At 39.5% G+C, this 19,910-nt stretch overlaps 1 protein-coding gene and 1 long non-coding RNA gene across 51 annotated transcripts in view; one reads left to right on the top strand and one right to left on the bottom strand.

Moving 5' to 3' along the window:
* TTLL5 (tubulin tyrosine ligase like 5) overlaps positions 1-19,910 on the bottom strand; it is a 295,613-nt gene that overhangs the window by 116,918 nt on the left and 158,785 nt on the right. For all 50 annotated transcript variants that reach the window (XR_010123769.1, XM_054448025.2, XM_054448030.2 and 47 more), the window contains one exon: positions 18,943-19,097. Coding sequence is in view for 49 of the 50 variants with exons in the window: in XM_054448025.2 (XP_054304000.2) it covers positions 18,943-19,097 (155 nt within the window). In the remaining variant the exon portion in view is untranslated. The remainder of the gene's footprint in view (positions 1-18,942; positions 19,098-19,910) is intronic.
* On the top strand, positions 955-19,283 carry LOC129012459 (uncharacterized). The gene is made up of 3 exons (XR_010123770.1): positions 955-1,097; positions 2,688-4,432; positions 19,167-19,283. It is a non-coding gene; the product is annotated as an uncharacterized LOC129012459 (long non-coding RNA).

Below are 19,910 nucleotides of genomic sequence, written 5' to 3'. Positions count from 1 at the left end.
TCTGACCTCTTCTGGAAAGATTGTGTTTACCAAATCACCCAATCGGGAATTCACTGGCCATCTAGTAAAGACCTGCACCAGAGTCTCTGTGCAAAGCATGCAGGCTCCAACTCTGGCTACCATGTAGTGTTTTTATATAAGAAAAATAAAGTGAATAATTAATTTTAAAAAACACAATTAACATACCATCCAGCAATTTAACTTCTGGGCATATACCAAAGGAACTGAAAACAGGGAGGTGAAAAGATATTTGTACACTCGTGTTTGTAGCAGTTTATTCACAATAGCCAAAAAGCAGAAGTAAACCAAGTGTCTATCAATAGATGAGTAAACAAAATGTAGTGTGTGTGTATGGGTGTGTATACATATATACACACACACACACTCCCATACACACACATATATATATCTAGATATACACACATATATATATATATGTTTAATGAAATATTTTATATTATTCAGCCTGTAAAAGGAAGGAAATTCTGACACATTATAACATAGATAAACCCTGAGGATATTATGCTAAGTGAAATAAGCCAGTCACAAAAAGATAAGTACTCTATGATTCTACTAATAGAGGTACCTACAGTAGTCAAAATCATACAGATAGAAAATACCACAGTAGTGTCCAGGCGTTGGGGGGAGGGAAGAATGTAGAGTTATTGCTTAATGGGTATAGAGTTTCAGTTCATCAAGATGAAAAGAATTATGGAGATGGATAGGGGTGATGATTGCACAATGCGAATGTACTTACTGCTGTTGAACTGTGTACAGTTCAAATGGTTAAAAATGGTTAAGATGGTAAATTTTATATCGTGTTTTACCACAATTTTTAAAATAATAATTTTTTAAATGACATGTGATTTCCAAGGCTAGGTCATAAAAGACATTGTGGCTTCTACCCTACTCTCTGTTGAATCACTCATTCTGAGGGAAGCCAGTTGCCATGTCATGAGGTCATGTAAGCAGCCAGTGGAGAAGTCCATGTGGAAAAGTCCATGTAGTGAGAAACTGAGGCCTCCTGCCGACAGCCAGCATGAACTCATTATGCATATGAGAGTGAAACATCATGGAAGTGGATCCTCTAGCCCCAGGTAAGCCTTCAGATAACTGCAACCCTCTTGGCTGACATCTTGACTGCAATGTTATAAGAGAATTTGAGCCAGAAACACCCAGCTAAGCTGCTCCTCAATTCTTACAGAAACCTACAGAAGCTGAAATAATAAATGTTTATTATTTTAAGCCACTAAATGTTAGAGTAATTTGTTTTGTTGCAATAGGTAACCAATGCAATTACACTGATAAATTTTTAAAAGAAAAAAATCAGCTTTAAAGCATTATCATGTCATAGTGGCCTGCTATCCTAACACAGCACAATTTAGGGCATATTTTCATGATGGTCTATCACTGGATTACAACACATCTCTTCATGAAAGTCTTGGGAAAGAGGCTTCAACTTTTCTGTGCTGAGAAAACTTCACAAGTGTGTGAAGTTTGATCAGTATGTAAAATATATTTGATTACATATATTTTATTTTTATTTTTAATTTTTTTGCATACATAGCAGGTGTATATACTTATGGGTTACATGAGATATTTTGATAAAGGCATGCAATGTGTAATAATCACATCAGGGTAAATGCAGTATCTATCCATCACCCCAAGCATTTATCCTTTGTGTTACATACAATCCAATTACACACTTTTAGTTACTTAAAAATGTATAATTAAATTATTTTTGACTACAGTTACCTTGGTGTGCTAGCAAATACTAGGTCTTACTCATTCTAACTATTTTTTTTTTGTATCCATTAACCATCCCCACTTCCCCCTGTCACCCCTAACCCCCACTACCCTTCTCAATCTCTGGTAACCACCATTCTACTCTCTAATTCCATGAGTTCAATTATTTTGATTTTTGGCTCCCACAAGTAAGTGAGAACATGCAAAGTTTGTCTTTCTGTGCCTGGCTTATCTCACTTAACATAATGACCTCTAGTTCCATCATGTTGTTGCAAATGACAGGATCTCATTTCTTTTGTGACTGAACAGTACTCAACTATGTATATGTATCACATTTTCTTCATCTACTCATCTGATGATGAACACTTAGGTTGCTTCCAAATCTTAGCTATTGTGAACAGTGCAGCAACAAACATGAGAGTGCACATATCTCTTCAATATACTGCTTTCCCTTCTTCTGGGAAGATACCTAGGAGTGGGACTGCTGGGTTGTATGGTAGCTCTATTTTTAGTTTTTTGAGGAATCTCCAAACTGTTCTCCATAGTGGTAGTACTAGTTACATTCCAACTAGCAGTGTAGGAGGCTTCACTATGCTCCACATCCTCGCCAGCATCATTACTTGTCTTTTGGATATAAGCCATTTTAACTGGAGTGAGATGGTATCTCACTGAAGTTTTGATTTGCATTTCTCTGATGATCAATGATGCTGAGTATTTTTCATATACCTGTTTGCCATTTGTATGCCTTCTTTTGAGAAATGTCTGTTCAGGTCTTCTGCCTATTTTTAATTGGATTATTAGTTTTTTTCCTACAGAGTTGTTTGAATTCCTTCCATATTCTGATTATTAATCTCCTATCAGATGGTTAGTTTGCAAATATTTTCTCCCTTCTGTGGGTTTAACTACATATTTTAATACAACATAATGGTTCTCTTTGTCAGATGAAATGTTGAGCTGGTTGGCTCCTGTCACATGGTATAGAGCAGAGTCCATTTGCAATATACACAAGAAGAGAAGCATAACATCAACCTGGTGACAAATAGAGATTGTGTGTTTACTACAATCTGAAGAAACTTTGTCCTATGAGTATATTAGAGTCTAATGAGGGCAGTAAATAAATAGCAATACTCAAAACAGCCACATGGTCCTGAAGGATGACTGAATGAGGAGTATAACTATAGATACCTAATGGACACTGGGAGACAATGCTCTACTTTAATACTGATTCCACCAGGTGAAATTCACTGGGTTGAGTATTGTCTTGCGTCTTTTGATCCCTTCAGCTGTGTTGATCAAAGTTCTTGTATGTGGAAGTGTGTTGCAAACACACAAAGAATGACAACTGCTGCCATAGCAGGTTTTTGGCCAGCTGAGTGCTAGGGTACCTTACTAGAGGAAGTCAAAGCTCAAATTGTTTTTGTTTTTTTTGTTTTTGTTTTTTGGAGACAGGGTCTCACTCTGTTGCCCAGGTTGGAGTGAAGTGACACAATCATGACTCACTGCAGCCTCAACCTCCTGGGCTCAAGCAATCCTCCCACCTCAGTTCCTGAGTAGCTGGAACTACAGGCACATGCTACCATGCCCGGCTAATTTTTGAAATTTTTTGTAGAGATAAGGGTCTCACTATACTGCCCAGGCTGGTCTCAAACTCCTGGGCTCAAGCGATTCTCCTGCCTCAGCTTCCTAAAGTGTTGGGATTACAGGTGTGAGCCACTGTGCCCAGCCCAAAGCTCAAGTTCTAATGATGGTAAGCATGCTGAGTTGTGGTTCTGGTTAAAGGAAAAAGTCCTGACCTAATCCATCTACAGAATAAAAAAGTTCTTTTTAAATGATGGTGGGTGACTTCTTGCAGTAGGCTAAAGAACTGCCCAGGTGGAAGTCCGGTCTGCGAATTTTGGGCATAGGTATGTATTTAGACTGCCTGGAATGGCAGGGAATAAAAAATATATAGAGTAAGGGGTAGAACTGGGCTAGATCCACAATGGTAAAAAGTGTTTGCCAAATAAGAATGGGAAAGGGAAGGGGAAAGACGTGAAAACATAGGTATAAAGATGCAGAAATGTTTTTTAAAAATTCCCTTGATTTCTTCATTTGACACTGATTAAAAGGGCTGACAACGGGATAAAATCCCTTTAACATGGCATACCAAGCACTTTAACTTTTCAACTTTCCCACTTTATCCTCAACCACATACTCCCCTACTTGAATGTGATGCTCCCACAACACTGCACTCCAGGTATGCTCTTCTACCCCTGCCTTTGCACAAATCTGCCATTTTCATCTAGTAAAAAACCAATAATTCACTCTCTGCAAAATCAATCCTGGTTTTCCTCTGATTTAGCTTGTTCCTCTAGGCCCCACATGCCTTTTACTAGCATGTTTTTTGTACTGTGACTTATTCTTCACAGTGATGATTTCTTCCCTACTGGACTAATCATTGAGACAGTGAGTTCATCATTACTGGTCTTTGTACACTCAGAGCCTGGTAACATTATGGTCTTGTAATGTCTGTTGAATGAAAAATGCATGAATAAATGAACATGCCTCTATCTGGGATAATAGCATGCTTCACCTAAAGAAAGGAAACTCAAACAAATAACCCTTTGAGGAGTCAGAGAGATCAAATGGAAAATTTATCAGACAGAGAACTAGAAGCCCTGGATTCCACTCCTTACTTTATCACTAGGTAAGCATGAGAATTTGCACAATCTACTTCATTTCTCTGGGTCTCCATTTTTAACATTTCTAATGTATGGGTATGGGTAAGGGTAGATGACATAGAAATGTTTAAATAGAGTCCCACTTACTGGGCACTTACTGTATGGCAGGCATTATATACAGTAAAAGTGCTTTTCTTATGCCATTTAGTTTTCATTTGCTCCTGAGAACATCCCTAGGAAGTAGGCATTTATTCTCTATTTTAGAGATAAGAATATTAAGTTCAAAGAACTTGCCCTAGGCAAAATAGCTAGTGAGTGGCTAAAAAAAGAAGGAATCCAAATTGGTCTGCCTCTTAACTACATGCTTTCAAACATTAGGTCATAACACTTAAATGGAAGATCTTAGATATTTTAAAATAAAAAAAATTGGGAGCTTCTCAGGCCATATGATAGTCCCAAAATATGGCAGCACTTATTTATCCTATTTTTCTCTGAGAAGGAGCTGCCTTCAGATGCTGGGGACTGGGTGACAGGAGGGTGAAGATGTACCAAACAGCAGAGTCTTGAAATATGAAACAGCCTTTCTGGATGAAAGGTCAGAACTCAGAAAGAAAGAAAACGCAGGATGCAATGACATGAAAGAGGGAGGCTAGGGGATGGCCTGGCAGAAAAATAAGCACAGGGAGAGGAACGCAGGAAGTGAGGCTGAGAGGTGCTGATTAAGGGCATGGGGCTTGGCTGAGGAGAATGATGAAGGCACCTGGTGTTCCTGATGGGCAGAGCTGCGGGAGGCAGGTGGCCATGCTGAGGAGGCTGGCCCACCAGTACAGCAATTCCCGCTGAAACTGGGAACTGGATGGACAAGCCTGCTGCCCTAAGAACAGAGGTGGTTAAAAGAGAGAGCTCAGCCTGGGCCTGATAGAAGAAGGGAGACTAAAGAAAACAACCACCCCACAGCTCCAAAAGGAGGAGCTTGCAGACTGAAAGAGAAGCGATGACAGACAGTGCCTGGAATGGACCATTTAATGCTTTAAACCTGTGCCAAACTAACTGAGTAACGTGAGACTAAACTGGTGATTTACCTCAACTCTGGGAGAGATTAGTCTTTGTACATCGGCAGCAGAAACAAACATTACTATTTTATAGTGATGAGTATTATTAGTAGTGAAAAGACCCAATCATGTATAATACTTTACAGTTTACAAGCATGTTCACATATGGGATCTCATCGAATTCCCATGACAATCCAGGCATAACTTTCCACATAGCAAAATTAGGCTTTGGTTTTGTCAAATGATTTGCCCCAAGTCAGGTGGACCTGTGGCTGGCACCTAGGTCTTCCCATTCCTGGTCCAGAAATAAAATGTAGCTTACATCTCAGGAAAGAAAGAAAAGACAGTTAACTACTCAAAAGAACATACACTAAACTCCAAGAGTGGAGTTCAGAGGAAGCAGCAAATTTGGGGGCAATTGGGAAAGGCTTCAGGTGACTGTAGACTGGATGGGAGAAAGGGATTACTAAGCAAGAAGGCAGGGAAAGCACAGAGGCTGGGCCTTAAAGGTGTATTCTACCTCCCCAGCCCTTCTCCTCCAGCATAGCAGCTGCAAGTGCAATCATTTAACAAATATTTATTGTTGACATTGTGCTCAATGCCAAGGAGCCAATGGCGAGCAAGAAGTTTACTCTGAGACCAGCAGTATCCGGGTTACTTGCTGTGGGGGTGGGGGTTTGTGTCATCTGTTCTTTTGTAAAAAGGGAGAAGTTCTAGCCTCAAGAGTGACAACCCAATCTATTACAGAAATGTATGACCTCCAGTTTTTCAAACTGTACTATGTTCCCAAAACAGAAGAGGACTCTGCCCCTCCGTTGGCAGGTGATCAGAAAGGGACAGAGCTGAAAACAGGGCATTAAAATGGCTATTTCATATCAGAGTCGTAGTAAAAAGCAAAAGCCAAAAGCCAAAAGGGTTGTGTTTAGTTTCTTACTCCACAATTTTATATTTGCCCTCCCAACAGCCAAGCTCCATTGTGTATACTATGCACACACAGTAAAGAAAAAATGTGATATGGGAACACAGGGAGAGTCTGCAAAGTGCTGAAACAGCATACCTGGCAGCTGCTAAAACAAAACTTCAAAGATTTGGCGTCTCTGAAAAGCCATCAGGCAGGACCCCACCCACTCCCCCTGCTAGCCACGGCTTCCCTGGGAGCTAGTACACGTAACCACTTCCGCATGTTTGGCTCTGTTCCCCAGAGTTAGAGCAGCTCTAGAAGCCATGTCAGAACTTCCAGCCAGGCAGGTAGGGGTGGGGGTGGCTGTGGGCAGTAGAGGGAGGGTAGAGAAGCAAGACTCCCCCAGCATCTAGCCATGGACACATCTCAGAAAATAAAAAGATAATGCTGGGATCTGCTTTAAAAACCCCTTCCTCTCAGTTGGCCTAGCTCTGATAGGTTAAATACTAGTTACACTGAAGCTCTGATCTTGTGAGATTCCCAAGGCATTAGAATATTCCCCTTCCAGGACCAAAAATTAGTTCAAGAACAGCATCTGTAGTAAATCTCCAGATCTAAACAAAAGAAGCTCAAGATCTACAGAAGATCCTAAGAGGATATCAACAATGTACCTTTCTTAGAAACTCATTCCTTTTTACTTTTTATTTCACTGACCAAGTTTGAGTCTTTATTACATCTTCTGGGTCAACTATCCAGTCCTGAGCTGTCCAATACGGTAGTCATGAGCCATGTAAGCTCGTTTTGAGCTTTCGACTTGTGGCTTTTATGACTGAGAAACTGAAATTTTCATTTTATTTAATTAAAACTTAAATATACACATGTGGCTCGTGGCTACCATACTGGACAACACTGGTCTAGTCACTCATTCACCAAACATTCACTGAGCACTTTGTGCAGGGCACTGTAAGGATACAAAGATGTGTAAGACTTGGTCTCTGCCTTCAAAAAGCTTGCCATCTAATGTAGGCCATAAGACAAGCATATAAATAACCATAATATAAGCAGGAATGGTAAATGTCATAGCAGAGACATATAAAGGATATTAGAACTTGCAATCCTGAAGCTAGGAGATGGTGGCCTCACTTTATTTATCCCCCCCGCCCGACCCCCACCCCTACACCAACCACTCAGGTTGGAGATGTCAGAAAGTCTGTCCAGTGAAGGACAGTTGAGAAGAGAGGACTACTATAAGGAACACCAAATGAGCTGAGCATCACAGAGTCACAAACTCAGCAAACACTACAACTTATTAGTCAACCAATGTGAAAAGTCTAGGAGTATAGACAGCACTACCCTACACTAAGCTATCAAAGATGGCAGATGCCCTTCTACTCTCAAGTGCCTTCCAGAAGCGGCTCCTATGACTCCTGTGGGCTGGGCAGGGTAGGGAAAAGGATGAGAAAAGAAAGGTTCTCTACCATTTCCTTTTCTTCCACACCCTACCTCTGCTCCCCAGACTAGGGAGGGCCTTGTGCTTACAGAGTACTTTTTACTTTGGACAACTACAAAGAACCGAGTAAGATCCAAAACAGAAGCAACAGGGCCTAGTGACTTGGGAAGTATGTGGTGTATGTGCACAAGAGAGAAGGAGAGAAAGGTCGGAAGCAGGGTCTCTAAGCTCAACGGAGAGAGGCTAGGGCTTTTCTCTTTAGTGTTCAGTTCTCTGTGCTAGAAAGAGCTACAAAGATCCATTCTCTAGGAATTAAAATTACACACTTAGAGGGTCTTTTGAATTATATCTCTCAGGAGCATGATTCCAATAGATGAAGGGCAAAAGGAGGAGAAATCCTAATAAGATCTGCTTGGGACATCGGGGAAGGTTGCAGGAAGACTGCAATAAACTGAGCCCTGTGCGAGAACAGGATATCCATTCACTCATGCTTTTACTCAACATTTGTATATCAATAAATTCCTACTGTTAACCAAGGCACTGGGATATAATAATGAATAAGACAACATACACTTAAGTGAAAGAGTGATAGAAAGTAAACAGTAAACAAATAGAATAAGTGCTACAGAATGGCATAAGTGAGGATGTGGTGATGGGAAAATATACAAGGCTTATATATTTGTGTTCCAAAATATTATCGTTCATGTTTCATTAATTATTTTAATGAAAAAATAAAAACTGTATATACTTATGGTGTACACCATGATGTTTTGGAATATGTTATACATTGTGGGATGGCTAAATTGAGCTAATTAACACATGCTTTACCTTACATATTTTTGTATGTGCTGAGAAGAGTTAAAATCTACTCTCTTAGTGATTTTCAGTATATAATACATTGTTATTAATTATAGTCACCATGTTGTACAGTAATAGGCTTACTTTTGATCTGTTGAGTTGGCTGACACTGAACTTATGAAGAAGAATACAAGTGGTAAGGTAGACTGGACCCAGATGCAGGTGCTCACTTTGGAAATCAGGCCACAATTTTTTTTGTTTTTGTTTTTCACATTGTGGTGATCCTTTTCCTTCTCTTGAAAAAATTTGTTTTAATTATCCAAGTGACCAAAATGTCAATACAGGAAATATTTAGAATACAGAAAACAAATTAGAAAGACTTAGATTTGAGAGGTAGAAGCCTAATTATGCTATATTCCCAACAATTTATCCTTATCAGCAATACAGCCAGTATCTCACTATTTCTCTAACTTTTCTACTATTTCTCATTTAGTTGTGAACTTGGAAGAAAGTAGAATGATTAATGATACTTCCTAACTCCCCCACACCAACTTCTAGGCTTTTATATGAACTAAAAAATCTCCTTTACAGATATGCCAGCTTGATTTCAGTTTCTATCACTTGGAACTCCAAGTGTTTTGACTAATACATTATTTCTGACACACTCTGTCTGAGCCAGACTGGTTCCCACTTACTGTCCCTGCAAATACCTTAAATATCTTGCACATTATCTTCTTTTTCGTTCCTTTCTATTTCTTAACCTATCCGTAGCCTATACATCTGGGACTGAATTTAAACCCTACGTTAAACCCTTCCTCTGCAGAACCTTATCTTTTCATCCAAGTCTTTAGTATCTTTTTTGAATTGTGAACTCATCTGAACCCATATGCCCTTTTAAAATCACTCACTTTCCGTGTTACATGAAAAAAAAAAAAAGTAAATGTATAGGACAGTATTACTCAACCTGAGGATGGCAAGAATGAAGACCTTTATGATGATTCCCTTCTGCTTAATGCATAGTAAATGTATTTCTCTTCCTTATGATTTTCTCAATAAGTTTTTTATTCTCTAGCTTACTTTTTAGTAAGAATACAGTATATAATACATATATTATATATCATATGTGTTAATTACTGTTTATCCATAAGGCTTCTGGTCAACAATAGGCTATTAGTAAGAGTATGGATTACAATTCTTTGATCCTCTCAGATTCTCACATAGTGTCAAGCACCAAATATATGTGCAATTATCTCTTAAGTGATGAATATCAGCCTGTTGGCCTATCCAAGCCCCATCTACCCTTCCAGGTTCAACTCACACCTTTTCTTTTCCATGAAGTTTTCACCAGCTTCTCCAGCCAGAGTGATAAATTTCTCCTCAGAACTCTCACCACTTAAGGTTTTCATCTTCCTATTCAATAATTAAGCACATATTGCTTTACAGTACTTGCAATAGTAAATTTTATGATCAGTAATTTTCTTTCTTGAGGACAGGGATTTGTCTAATACCTCCTTCAGGGCCCAGCCTCTCACACTGAGGAGATATTCAGTAATTTTACATGTTAACTTTTTGAGGATAACATTACTGTAACAACTGTCAGATGAAATCATTTCCCAGCTGAAACATTATTTACTACCAGTTTCACCCTTGCTTTTGCACGTATTTTAATTTACTAAATATTTGTTGAAGAAGGTAACAAAACTCTTTTTGAAGCTTATATTTCAAATGTCAGTACTGAGCTCAAGCAGCTAGTAAGATATTTGAGAGTATTCAACAGTATAGGCAGGGTCTTTCATTTACTTAGTTTTACTTGGTGCAACCCAGTTTCAGAAGAATGTACAGTTGACCCTTGAACAATACAGGGGTTGGGGTGCCAACCCCTGCACAGTCGAAAATTCAGGTACAACTTCTGACCCCCCTCAAAAACTCAACTACTAATAGCCTATTGTTGACCGGAAGCCTTATGGATAAACAGTAATTAACACATATGGTATATGATATATGTATTATGGGACTGTATTCTTACTAAAAAGTGAGCTAGAGAATAAAAAATTTATTGAGAAAATCATAAGGAAGAGAAATATATTTACCATTCATTAAGCAGAAGTGAATCAGCATAAAGGTCTTCATTCTTGTCATCCTCAGGCTGAGTAAGCCGAGGAGGAGGAGGAAGAGAAGGGGTTTGTCTTGCTGTCTCAGGGGTGGCAGATGATGGAAGAAAAGCCACATATAAGTAGATTCGAGCAGCTCAAACCTGAGTTATTCAGGGGTCAATTGTGATTTGATTTCCTCTAGCCTTTAAGTATATCCAATTTACTAACCTCTTTATGGCTGCCTTACCTACTATGCCAGAAAGCCTGCTTTTCTCATCTAAATCCTTTTAAATTATAGTCACATCATTGAGATTCATCCATATTTCATTCTCATCACAGAAAGATAGTAAAACTTATTTTTAAGATCAGCCAGGCCAGGTCGGGCACAGTGGCTCACACCTGTAATCCCAGCATTTTGGGAGACTGAGGCGGGTGGATTGCTTTAGCCTGGGAGTTCAAGACCAGTCTGGGAAATATGGCGAAATGCCGTCTCTACAAAAAATACAAAAATTAGCCAGGCATGGTGGTGCACAAATGTAGTCCCAGCTACTTGGGAGGCTGAGGGAGGATCACTCGAGCCTGAGGAGGCAGAGGCTGCAGTGAGCTGTGATCATGCCAATGAGCTTCAGCCTGGTCACAGAGTGAGACCTTGTCTCAAAAAAAAAAAAAAAAAAAAAAGAACCAAGCCAAATGTGGTATTGATTATTGGCTTTGAAGTGAAATTAATATGAATCTTAGCTTGATAATTCATGAAAACCATGAGTTGTCCCTTTACTGCTCCTGAAGCATACGAATGGTCCAAGCAGGAGGCGAGTTTGTAACTTATAATGAACACCTGGGACTGCCATATGTTGCCACATTTCAAATCCCTGACCTCTCATACACTGCCTCTCTCACTAGCTTTGCACACATCACCCAAAGAACAGTTGGCTCCATATTTAAATAAACATTCAAAATTTGGCTTTTCCTAATTATCTTTCTTTACGAGCATTTTAATGATTTATAATAACAGTTTTAATAAGTGGGTACTTACTTCACAATATAAATAAATAATGACAACCTGAGTATTGTGATTACATATTACTGCTTTCCCTGCTATAATACTGTATTTTATTGTATGTGAGTTATGGCCAGTTGACTCTAAACTGTGTCCCAGTGTAGCAAATACCATATACCAAGCAAGTACAATTTTGTTTCTCTCTTTCAAAAAAAGGGAACTAAGACTTAGTTACTAAGAGCCTATACCAAAACTTTGTCCCACAAAGCAGCTTCAGGAAAGAGAGGACTTTTATTCCTTTGCAGATATATAGTTCTATAGTTTTATTTTATGAAAGCATAGATACAGGGAGTTTTTCCTTATTAGCATCTTAACTCCTGAGACCTTTTAAAAAACAGCATTGATTTCTTAGCTGTACTGGGTAGGTAATACGCTGAGAGTCTTTTAGTAGCGAGAAGGGCAGGTGGGTAGGATGAGATCTTTAGTTAAAGGATCAGGAAAACTGGCTGGTTTTCCTTCTAAATTTGTTGAGTCAATACTAGGTAAGCTTTAAATATGGTTCATCAATGTTCTTCTACATGAGTCAGAAAGAAAGACTGTGTTTCATCACGCCTGTGATCTTCCCAGGCTCTTCCAAAGCCGGTAAACCAGTTAACTTGAAGGGATAGAAGCTGATAGAAAAACCATGCCAGGAGAATTAAACTAAATTATAAATAAAGCAACTCCTATAATTTCCTAATTCTAAAAACGGAGTCTCATTTAGCTTAGTGTAAGGAACTTTGTCATATCCAGGCCTCTTAAAACCAAAATAATCATCCATTTTGTATAGTTACAAAATAGTAAACAGTTAAATAAGATTAAACAGTTAAATAAAAAAATTATTTGACCAGTAAATAATTTTTGTGAAACTATGGGGTTCTCTTTTAAATCCTTACATACTTTTTTTTTTTTAATGTTGTAGTTAAAAAAACACACACATAATTTAAAATGTACCATCATAACCATTTTTATGTGTACAGTTCAGGAGTGTTAAGTATATTCACATAGGTTTTGCCACTAACAAAGACTCGTGTGTGTGTGTGTGTTTGTGTATCCTAAGGAAATAGAAGATGGTTTATCATTAATACTTCAAAGCAGTGCGGAGTGGAGTGAGAGAGGCAAACTTAACTAGAAAAACTGACACTGGCAAACTGCAAACACTGCATTCCATGCTTTATTCTGACTTGCGGATAAGAAAGATCCATGTTTTTCACTCCTGACACTCGGCCCCAGGTTCCCGAACCTATGCTACCTAGGCCCTGGTATGACGTCCAGTCAGCTATCTTTGACAGATTTCCTAAGCTTCCCAACATTCCTTTATTAGGCAGAAGCCAATCACTTTTGCTCTTGGCACAAACACTGACAGCACTCAGCTCTCTCGGTGAAGGAGGAACTGTAGAATCTGTCACAGAGCTTGAACTGATGCAGCGTATAACTCTTGAGAGGTTACGTGTCTGGCTGAGTGAGAAAAGTAGCAGAGAAAATTCAGACGGAAGTACAGGCCTTTATCATACATGTACTGGAGAAATCGTTTTCCTCAGGGCAAGGAATAGTGAGAGTTAAGACTCAGGAGAAAGGTGAGGTAAACTTTATTTTATGAAAGAGAAGAAAGAGGCATAAGGAGTGAAATATCACTTCTACAGAACTCTGAATATGAATTTTTTTTTAGTCCCCCCCAAAAAGTAGTTTCTCTTTGATTGTGCTCTTTGGCTGGAAAGCATTGTTTATATAACAGGATAAAGTACAAAATTATAAGCTCCAAAGTGCTCCAGAGAAAAGCTCTCCCAAAGCTCGACCCCCAGGATAGATGGAAAATATGAGTGTTTACTGGCTGGAACACTGAGCTGCAATGGAAATTTCAACATTTAGGAGACAGCAGAGAAAAAGGGCCTGCTGAGTAGAAAGAAACTGACCTCCAACCAAGGGGTCAAAGAAAAAGGAAGAGTCTCTTGCTGGCCCCACTCTGATGCCTTCCCATCCTCGGCTAGAAAGGCCAGATTTCTGTTCTCCAGTCCCAGGAGCATACTGCACAGGGGTCATGGCCAGAGTGATGTAAACTAGGTACTAAACTAAGTGGTGAGCAATACCATATCCCAAGCAAGTCCAATTTTAAGTTTCTTTCTTTCTTTCTTTCTTTCTTTTTTCTGGAAAGGGAACTGAGAGTTACCAAGAAACCTACACCAAAAAAGTAAAAAGTAAAAACCATGCTGGCCACTTTCACATACACAACTCAGTTTAATCTTACAACAACTTAATGAGGTGGGTTGAACTATGTGCATTTAAAAAAAGATGGGGAAATTATGGTTCAGAAAAGCTAAGCAACTTGCCCAAGGCCACACACTTAATATGGCAAACCAAGGTCTGTCTGACTCTAAAGTCCCTTCTCTTCCCACCATACTATGCCATCTTCCTAACAGAAACTGCTGGGCCCATTTCCTATAAAGGTAACATGCTTTTCAAGAAAGAGAAGTATTTAAAGGACTATGTTCAGAATAATTCCCTTATAATATCCCTCTGTTAAGGCAGAGGATAAAAACAAAACCTTGCCATTTGGCCACTAAGTAATTTTTGTGGAACTATGGAGCTCTCTTAAATCCTTACATACTCTTCTTTGTTTAAAAAAAAAAAAACAAAACACATAATTTTAAATGTACCATCTTAACCATTTTTACATGTATAGTTCAGGAGTGTTAAGTGCATTCACATCATTCTGCAACAGATTTCTAGAACATTTTCATCTTTCACAACTGAAACTCTATACCCATTAAACACTAATTCCCCCTCCCCTCTTCCCCCAGCCCTTGGCAACCACCTTTCTACTTTCTGTTTCTATGATTTTGACTACTTTATATGTTTCATATGAATGGACTTATACAGGATTTGTCCTTTTGTGGCTGGCTGGCTTCACTGAGCATACGACCCTCAAGGTTCATCCGGGACAGGACTGACTCCTTACATGCCCTTCTTGACACCCTTTCTTCTAATTGTCTATGCCATAAAATTCAGATCTTTGTCATATGCCGCCTGCCACTGCTCTGATTGTTTCATGTGTATACACTCCCTTTCCCTGCCAGACAGTAGCCTCTTAGTGATCAAACATTATGTCTTCAAAAGTCTTTTAGGCCCTACCCAGCACCCAACACTGTGCTGAGAACATGGAAGATATACCCTAGAGAGTAAATTTTGAGATCGGGAACTATTCTGTTTTATTTACTGCTCCTCCCCAGCAACTAACACAATGCCTGACATATAGAAAATGCATAGGACATATTTTTAAAGGAAATTAACAAATTCAGTATTTCTGAGGACTGACTGAGAATGAAAAGATGAGAAGTTAGAGACCTGAATCTCCAGCAACATTCCTAAGAATAATCTAAAAGAAGGGAGGAAAGTATTATTAACTAAACTAGAATCAGAATCTCTGAAAAATGTGTACCTTAAAATTATGCAAAGCAGAATACCAAGCTATTTATAATCTATTGTTGAATAAGAGGGCAGAAGGACAGGGTGACATCGAAAATCGTTCCAATTTCCCAAGATTTCCCATTCCTCAGTGGCATTTCAAGTTCATACAGATGTTCTCTAGAGAGTGGGAGCTGGCCAGGTGGAGCAGCCCATGCCCACAATGTCTTGTCCTATCACAAAAAAGTAGGAACAAACTCACTGCTGTGCTCTTTCTGCAAATTCCCCCATCTTTCATATCGAGGAACAGACAAATCCCCGGGATGCATGTGTGAAAAAGCCAGAGGTGGATAAAAATAATTCAATGACAAATGCTGGAAAAACATACAAAGGGGCAGGAGCCAGACATTCGTGGGATTCCCTGACAGCTCGATCCACAAGGAAGGGCCGGACTGGAAAAAAACAGGGCCTCAGGTTCCTGCCAAGCTGTCTGAGGCCCTGTTCTTCCCAAGTCATTCCAAGCAGCAGCCAAGACTTTACAGTAACCCTTCCATGTCTCACAAAGAAAAATGCACTAAGAACCCACTGAGTGCTCCACACCTAGAAAATTCTCCCTGATGTAGTCCAATTCCATGGAAGGCTGGCAGTAATGATGAGATGGCTCTGCACATCAACTTTCAGCTCCTAATCACTTCCCATGTAACCCAAAAATGGATAATTAAAAGGCAGCTTGAAAAATCTAATCTTTCTCATTGGCTAAAGAAAAGTTAACACACCCATGTATCAGCACCTAGAAACTGAAAACATCACTTTAAGGAAGAGAGAGGTCATAAACACTTGGTACCTGCATCCTGGAGTCCCTACTGTATAATTCTAAGTCGGCCTTGCTTGGAGGCACACCTCAGGCTTCTAAACATGTGACTGTATTTGGCTCTAACTACTTTCTCTTCTGGAGAATGGCCTGCAATTAATCTCACTTATTACCTCTGAAAAGTAACAACAGAGGGACGGCTGGCCAAGTCCAACTCCAGAGTGTCTAGGGAACTGCAAGCTACATGGCCAGGCCTCAGACTGTCTGGGCAAGTCGTGGGCTCTTTGCCTTCTTCTCCCACAACAAAGCCTGAACAGGACTCCAGACAGACCAAAGGAACCAAGGGATTTGAGGCGCTGGGCTGAGCTTACACTGACCCAATGGGAGACGACAACCCTGAGGCTACATTTGGGGTGATTTCAAAACAGCGGGAGAACAAGGTCGTTTGATGAAAACTTGTGTGATCCATAAAATTGGGAACAATAGCAACACCATAGGGAAATGAAAAATAACACTATTTGCAGAGTTCTTGTGAGTCACCAGTTTTCATTCCTGTGGCTACCAAGTCAGTGAATTCTCTGACATGCAGAGATGAAAAGTACAGCTAGCAATGGGATTCTCTTTACATTTTATTACAGTTTACAGGGCAGCCCCTAGTTTAGTGAATTATCAGAACTAAACTGGAATCCACTGTTGCTACTGTAGAAAAACTATTGAGAGTAACTTTTATTTACCTAGCGCCTACTTCCAGGGAGATCAAAGTGCTTTAAAGGCAATCTAAAAGCTCTCAAAACAGGCCACTTCATATGTAAGTATGCTTACCCAATAAAAAGATTAAATGAATAGCTTAGGGTCACTTAATGTCAAAACCAGTAATAAAACTCAGATCTCTAAGCTACAAATCCTGTATTCATTAAACTTAGTCATCCTTACGACTAAAGGAGGAACAACAAGAGACTAAATATCCACAAAACAGTGACTTACCAGGTATAAATAGAAACCAGGACATTGAGCTGTGCAGGTTGTATGCTGCAGGTATGGCTGGGGCCTATATCACAGCCAAGTCTGGAAGGACCTCTGAGAATTCACTCAGGGCTCCTTTAGGGTGGGTGCCTCTGGGAATTCCATGTGGAACTGGGACTCTCAAGCTCAGGCTCCAGGCAGTGCTGGCAACCAGAGGTCACCTGGGGGTAGAGGAAAATGTCCCAGGGCTACCCTGAACTGAAATGGGACTTGAAAACTGGCTCTTGTGTTTGAAGAGGAGGTAAAGAGAGGGCTGCTGTGGGTAAAAAGAAAAGGAAAAGACCAGGGGACTTTGTGGGGATTGCTTTTTGGCTGGAATGGGTCAGAAGTAAATCGTGTAATGCACCATGAGCATTATCGCAGCCTTGTGGGCAGTCTGGCTGGGAGAAGGCCACTCACAGTACTGAACCTTAGGTCCTGGCACATCCTTGACAGAACTCATCATCTTTCACCTCACTACTAACAGGCGCTACCAAAAGAAAGCTCTAAACCCAGCCACAATTGTTATTAAAAATGTTTTTCCTCATTCCATCTACAAGTACAAAAAGTGCTAAAACTCAGTTTCTCCAAAATGTGTGGTTTTAACATTTTGTTTACAGTAGGAGCAATGCCTGTGGCCTTGTCATACACACATTATATCCAAAATTGCAGTGAAAATGTCTTCCATAAAAACAAGGCTCTGAATTTAAAATGAAAATGGAATATCTGGAAATTTTTTTATGGAAAATAAAGCTCTATGGTATAAACAGAATTTCTTGTTTACGACTGATGTTTTACAGCAGACTTCTCCTGGGGAGAGAACTGTGGGGAGGATGCTCTGCCTTAAAAAGTCCTGCCTCTTGGTCTTTTGTTCTTTATAATTCTCAGTTAACATGATTCTTTTCACCCCGACCACAATGATCACTGGTATGAAAGACACCGTACCGCAGGATGATGTAATGTGCTTATATCTATGCTGCTTCCTGGGCAGAGCTTCTGCTTCCCAAATTAGTTCCTTAAGTAATAATTCTAACACCAATAGATACTTTACCAACAACTAGGTATTTCCTCCATGTCCAAGTCTTCAGTAGCCCCTCTGAATCTCAGGGCAAAGCAGCATACTAAAAGGCAGAGGCTGGAAGTACTGGCATGGGGTGTGAGGGCTTGGTCGGGCACCTGTGGTAAAACTTCTTTGGTTGGAGGGAACAATATCTCAGCTGGTCAGAATACTTCATTGTAACAGTCACATTTCTCTCTAGCTCATTTGACTCAGGGACTGATGCAATTTAATCCATATTTAATAGGCACTAAAGCAAGATGTGCTGGGAATCCATTGCTTTTTTTTTTTTTAATACGGGGTAATTAAAACACACGGCAAGACCAGAATTCAATACAGTGGTTTCTTTTTTAATTTGGAAGCTGCTTACATCATCGCCAGAAGCTACTTGGATTTTATCTTTAGCCACATCTCTCAACTACATAAAGGAAATTTCCTTCCCACTTCCCAATAAGCATTGTTCAGCGAGGTTGTTTGAGTTCAGTTAAATGAAACTAGATAAAAAAATAAAAAACAAATATGTCCTTCAAAAGAACAGAGTCTAAAGTTACTGAAACACAATGTAGTATAAAAAAAAGTATAAACAACATAAGGTATTAAAAAAAAAAAACGAGACAAGGACAAAGTGCAAAAAGTTGGCACATAAAAATGATGACTATAAGCAAGGATTAAACATAGTGTAAATTCTTGATCTTTTACCCTAAGGTGATTTTCTTAGCTATCTCAGAAATGTCCTTTTCATTTGATATGCCTGAAAACTGTCTTACAAATAAAATGAGGCTCTCTTAGTCAGATGCCAGAGGATCGAGGCAGGTGGAGAAAGGGCATATGCCTTAGTGCTATCTCCATACAGAACTCAAGGTGGGAATGGCTTGCTTGGGACACAGGCCATCCCTGAGTAACCCAAATGCTAGTTGCAGGGCCCTTCACATACCTGCTTCCAGGAGGGCTGGAGTGATTCTCGGGAGCTTGGGGGTCTGACTGTGTTGACCATGTCGGGCCACTAGGACTGATGATGGGTCGGAGGGTTGGGGGAGTTGAAACACTGCTTCTGTTTATGATGCCAGTTGCCAAATTCAGGTTTGTTACCTAGAAATAAAGCAAGGGAAATAACCTGACTTTACAGAGTTTTTAAAAAGCATCATTAACAACATATAGGCAAAATCAAGTCAAGGCCAACAGATGCTGACCCCTCTGAGCTGAAGCTGTGGCTGTGACAGACACCCAGGAAGGAATGGCTCCTGTGCACAAAGAGCAGAAGTGAGAGTGGTCAATGTCAGTGTAAGTTAACAAGCATTTATTTTGCTCCTACTAAGTGCAGGGCACTGGACTGTGCCGGGTGCTATGAAAAACAAAGACGAATAACAAAAACAGCAAGAATCTACTGAGTAGACAATGTTCAAAGAAACCAGGTGAACTAGTCTTTCTGCCCTTGTTACCCCATTTGAATGTTCTAAATGCTCAGTAAATTTTAGTTATAAATAACATTCTTATAATACACAAAGAACCCACTGATTTAGAAAGAAAAAAGACAGGAGAAAAATAGTCATGGACTTCAATAAATAATGTACAAAGAAGGAATACAATTAGCCAATTAAACATGTAAAACTAGTCATCATTTCTACTGGTAAATGTAAATTATAAGAAAGACATGCAAATTACAAAGAAATGCAAGTTACAAGACACCATTTTTGCATATCACTTTGGTATACAATATTTAAAGATAGTATCCAATAATGGCAAAGGGTGAAATTAGGTACTTACACTACTTGTGTGACTATAAATTGGTAGAATCTTCCTAGAAATCAACTGGCAATACCTTATTAAAATATATTACAATATTTGTATACTTTGATACTACAATCTAGCTTCTGGGAACTATACAACAAAACAATTGCAGAT

Source organism: Pongo pygmaeus, chromosome 15 (genome assembly GCF_028885625.2).
Source record: "Pongo pygmaeus isolate AG05252 chromosome 15, NHGRI_mPonPyg2-v2.0_pri, whole genome shotgun sequence".
Lineage (NCBI taxonomy): Eukaryota > Metazoa > Chordata > Mammalia > Primates > Hominidae > Pongo > Pongo pygmaeus.
The sequence above is the reverse complement of the archived record's forward strand: the minus strand, read 5'-3'. Positions and strand labels throughout refer to the sequence as shown.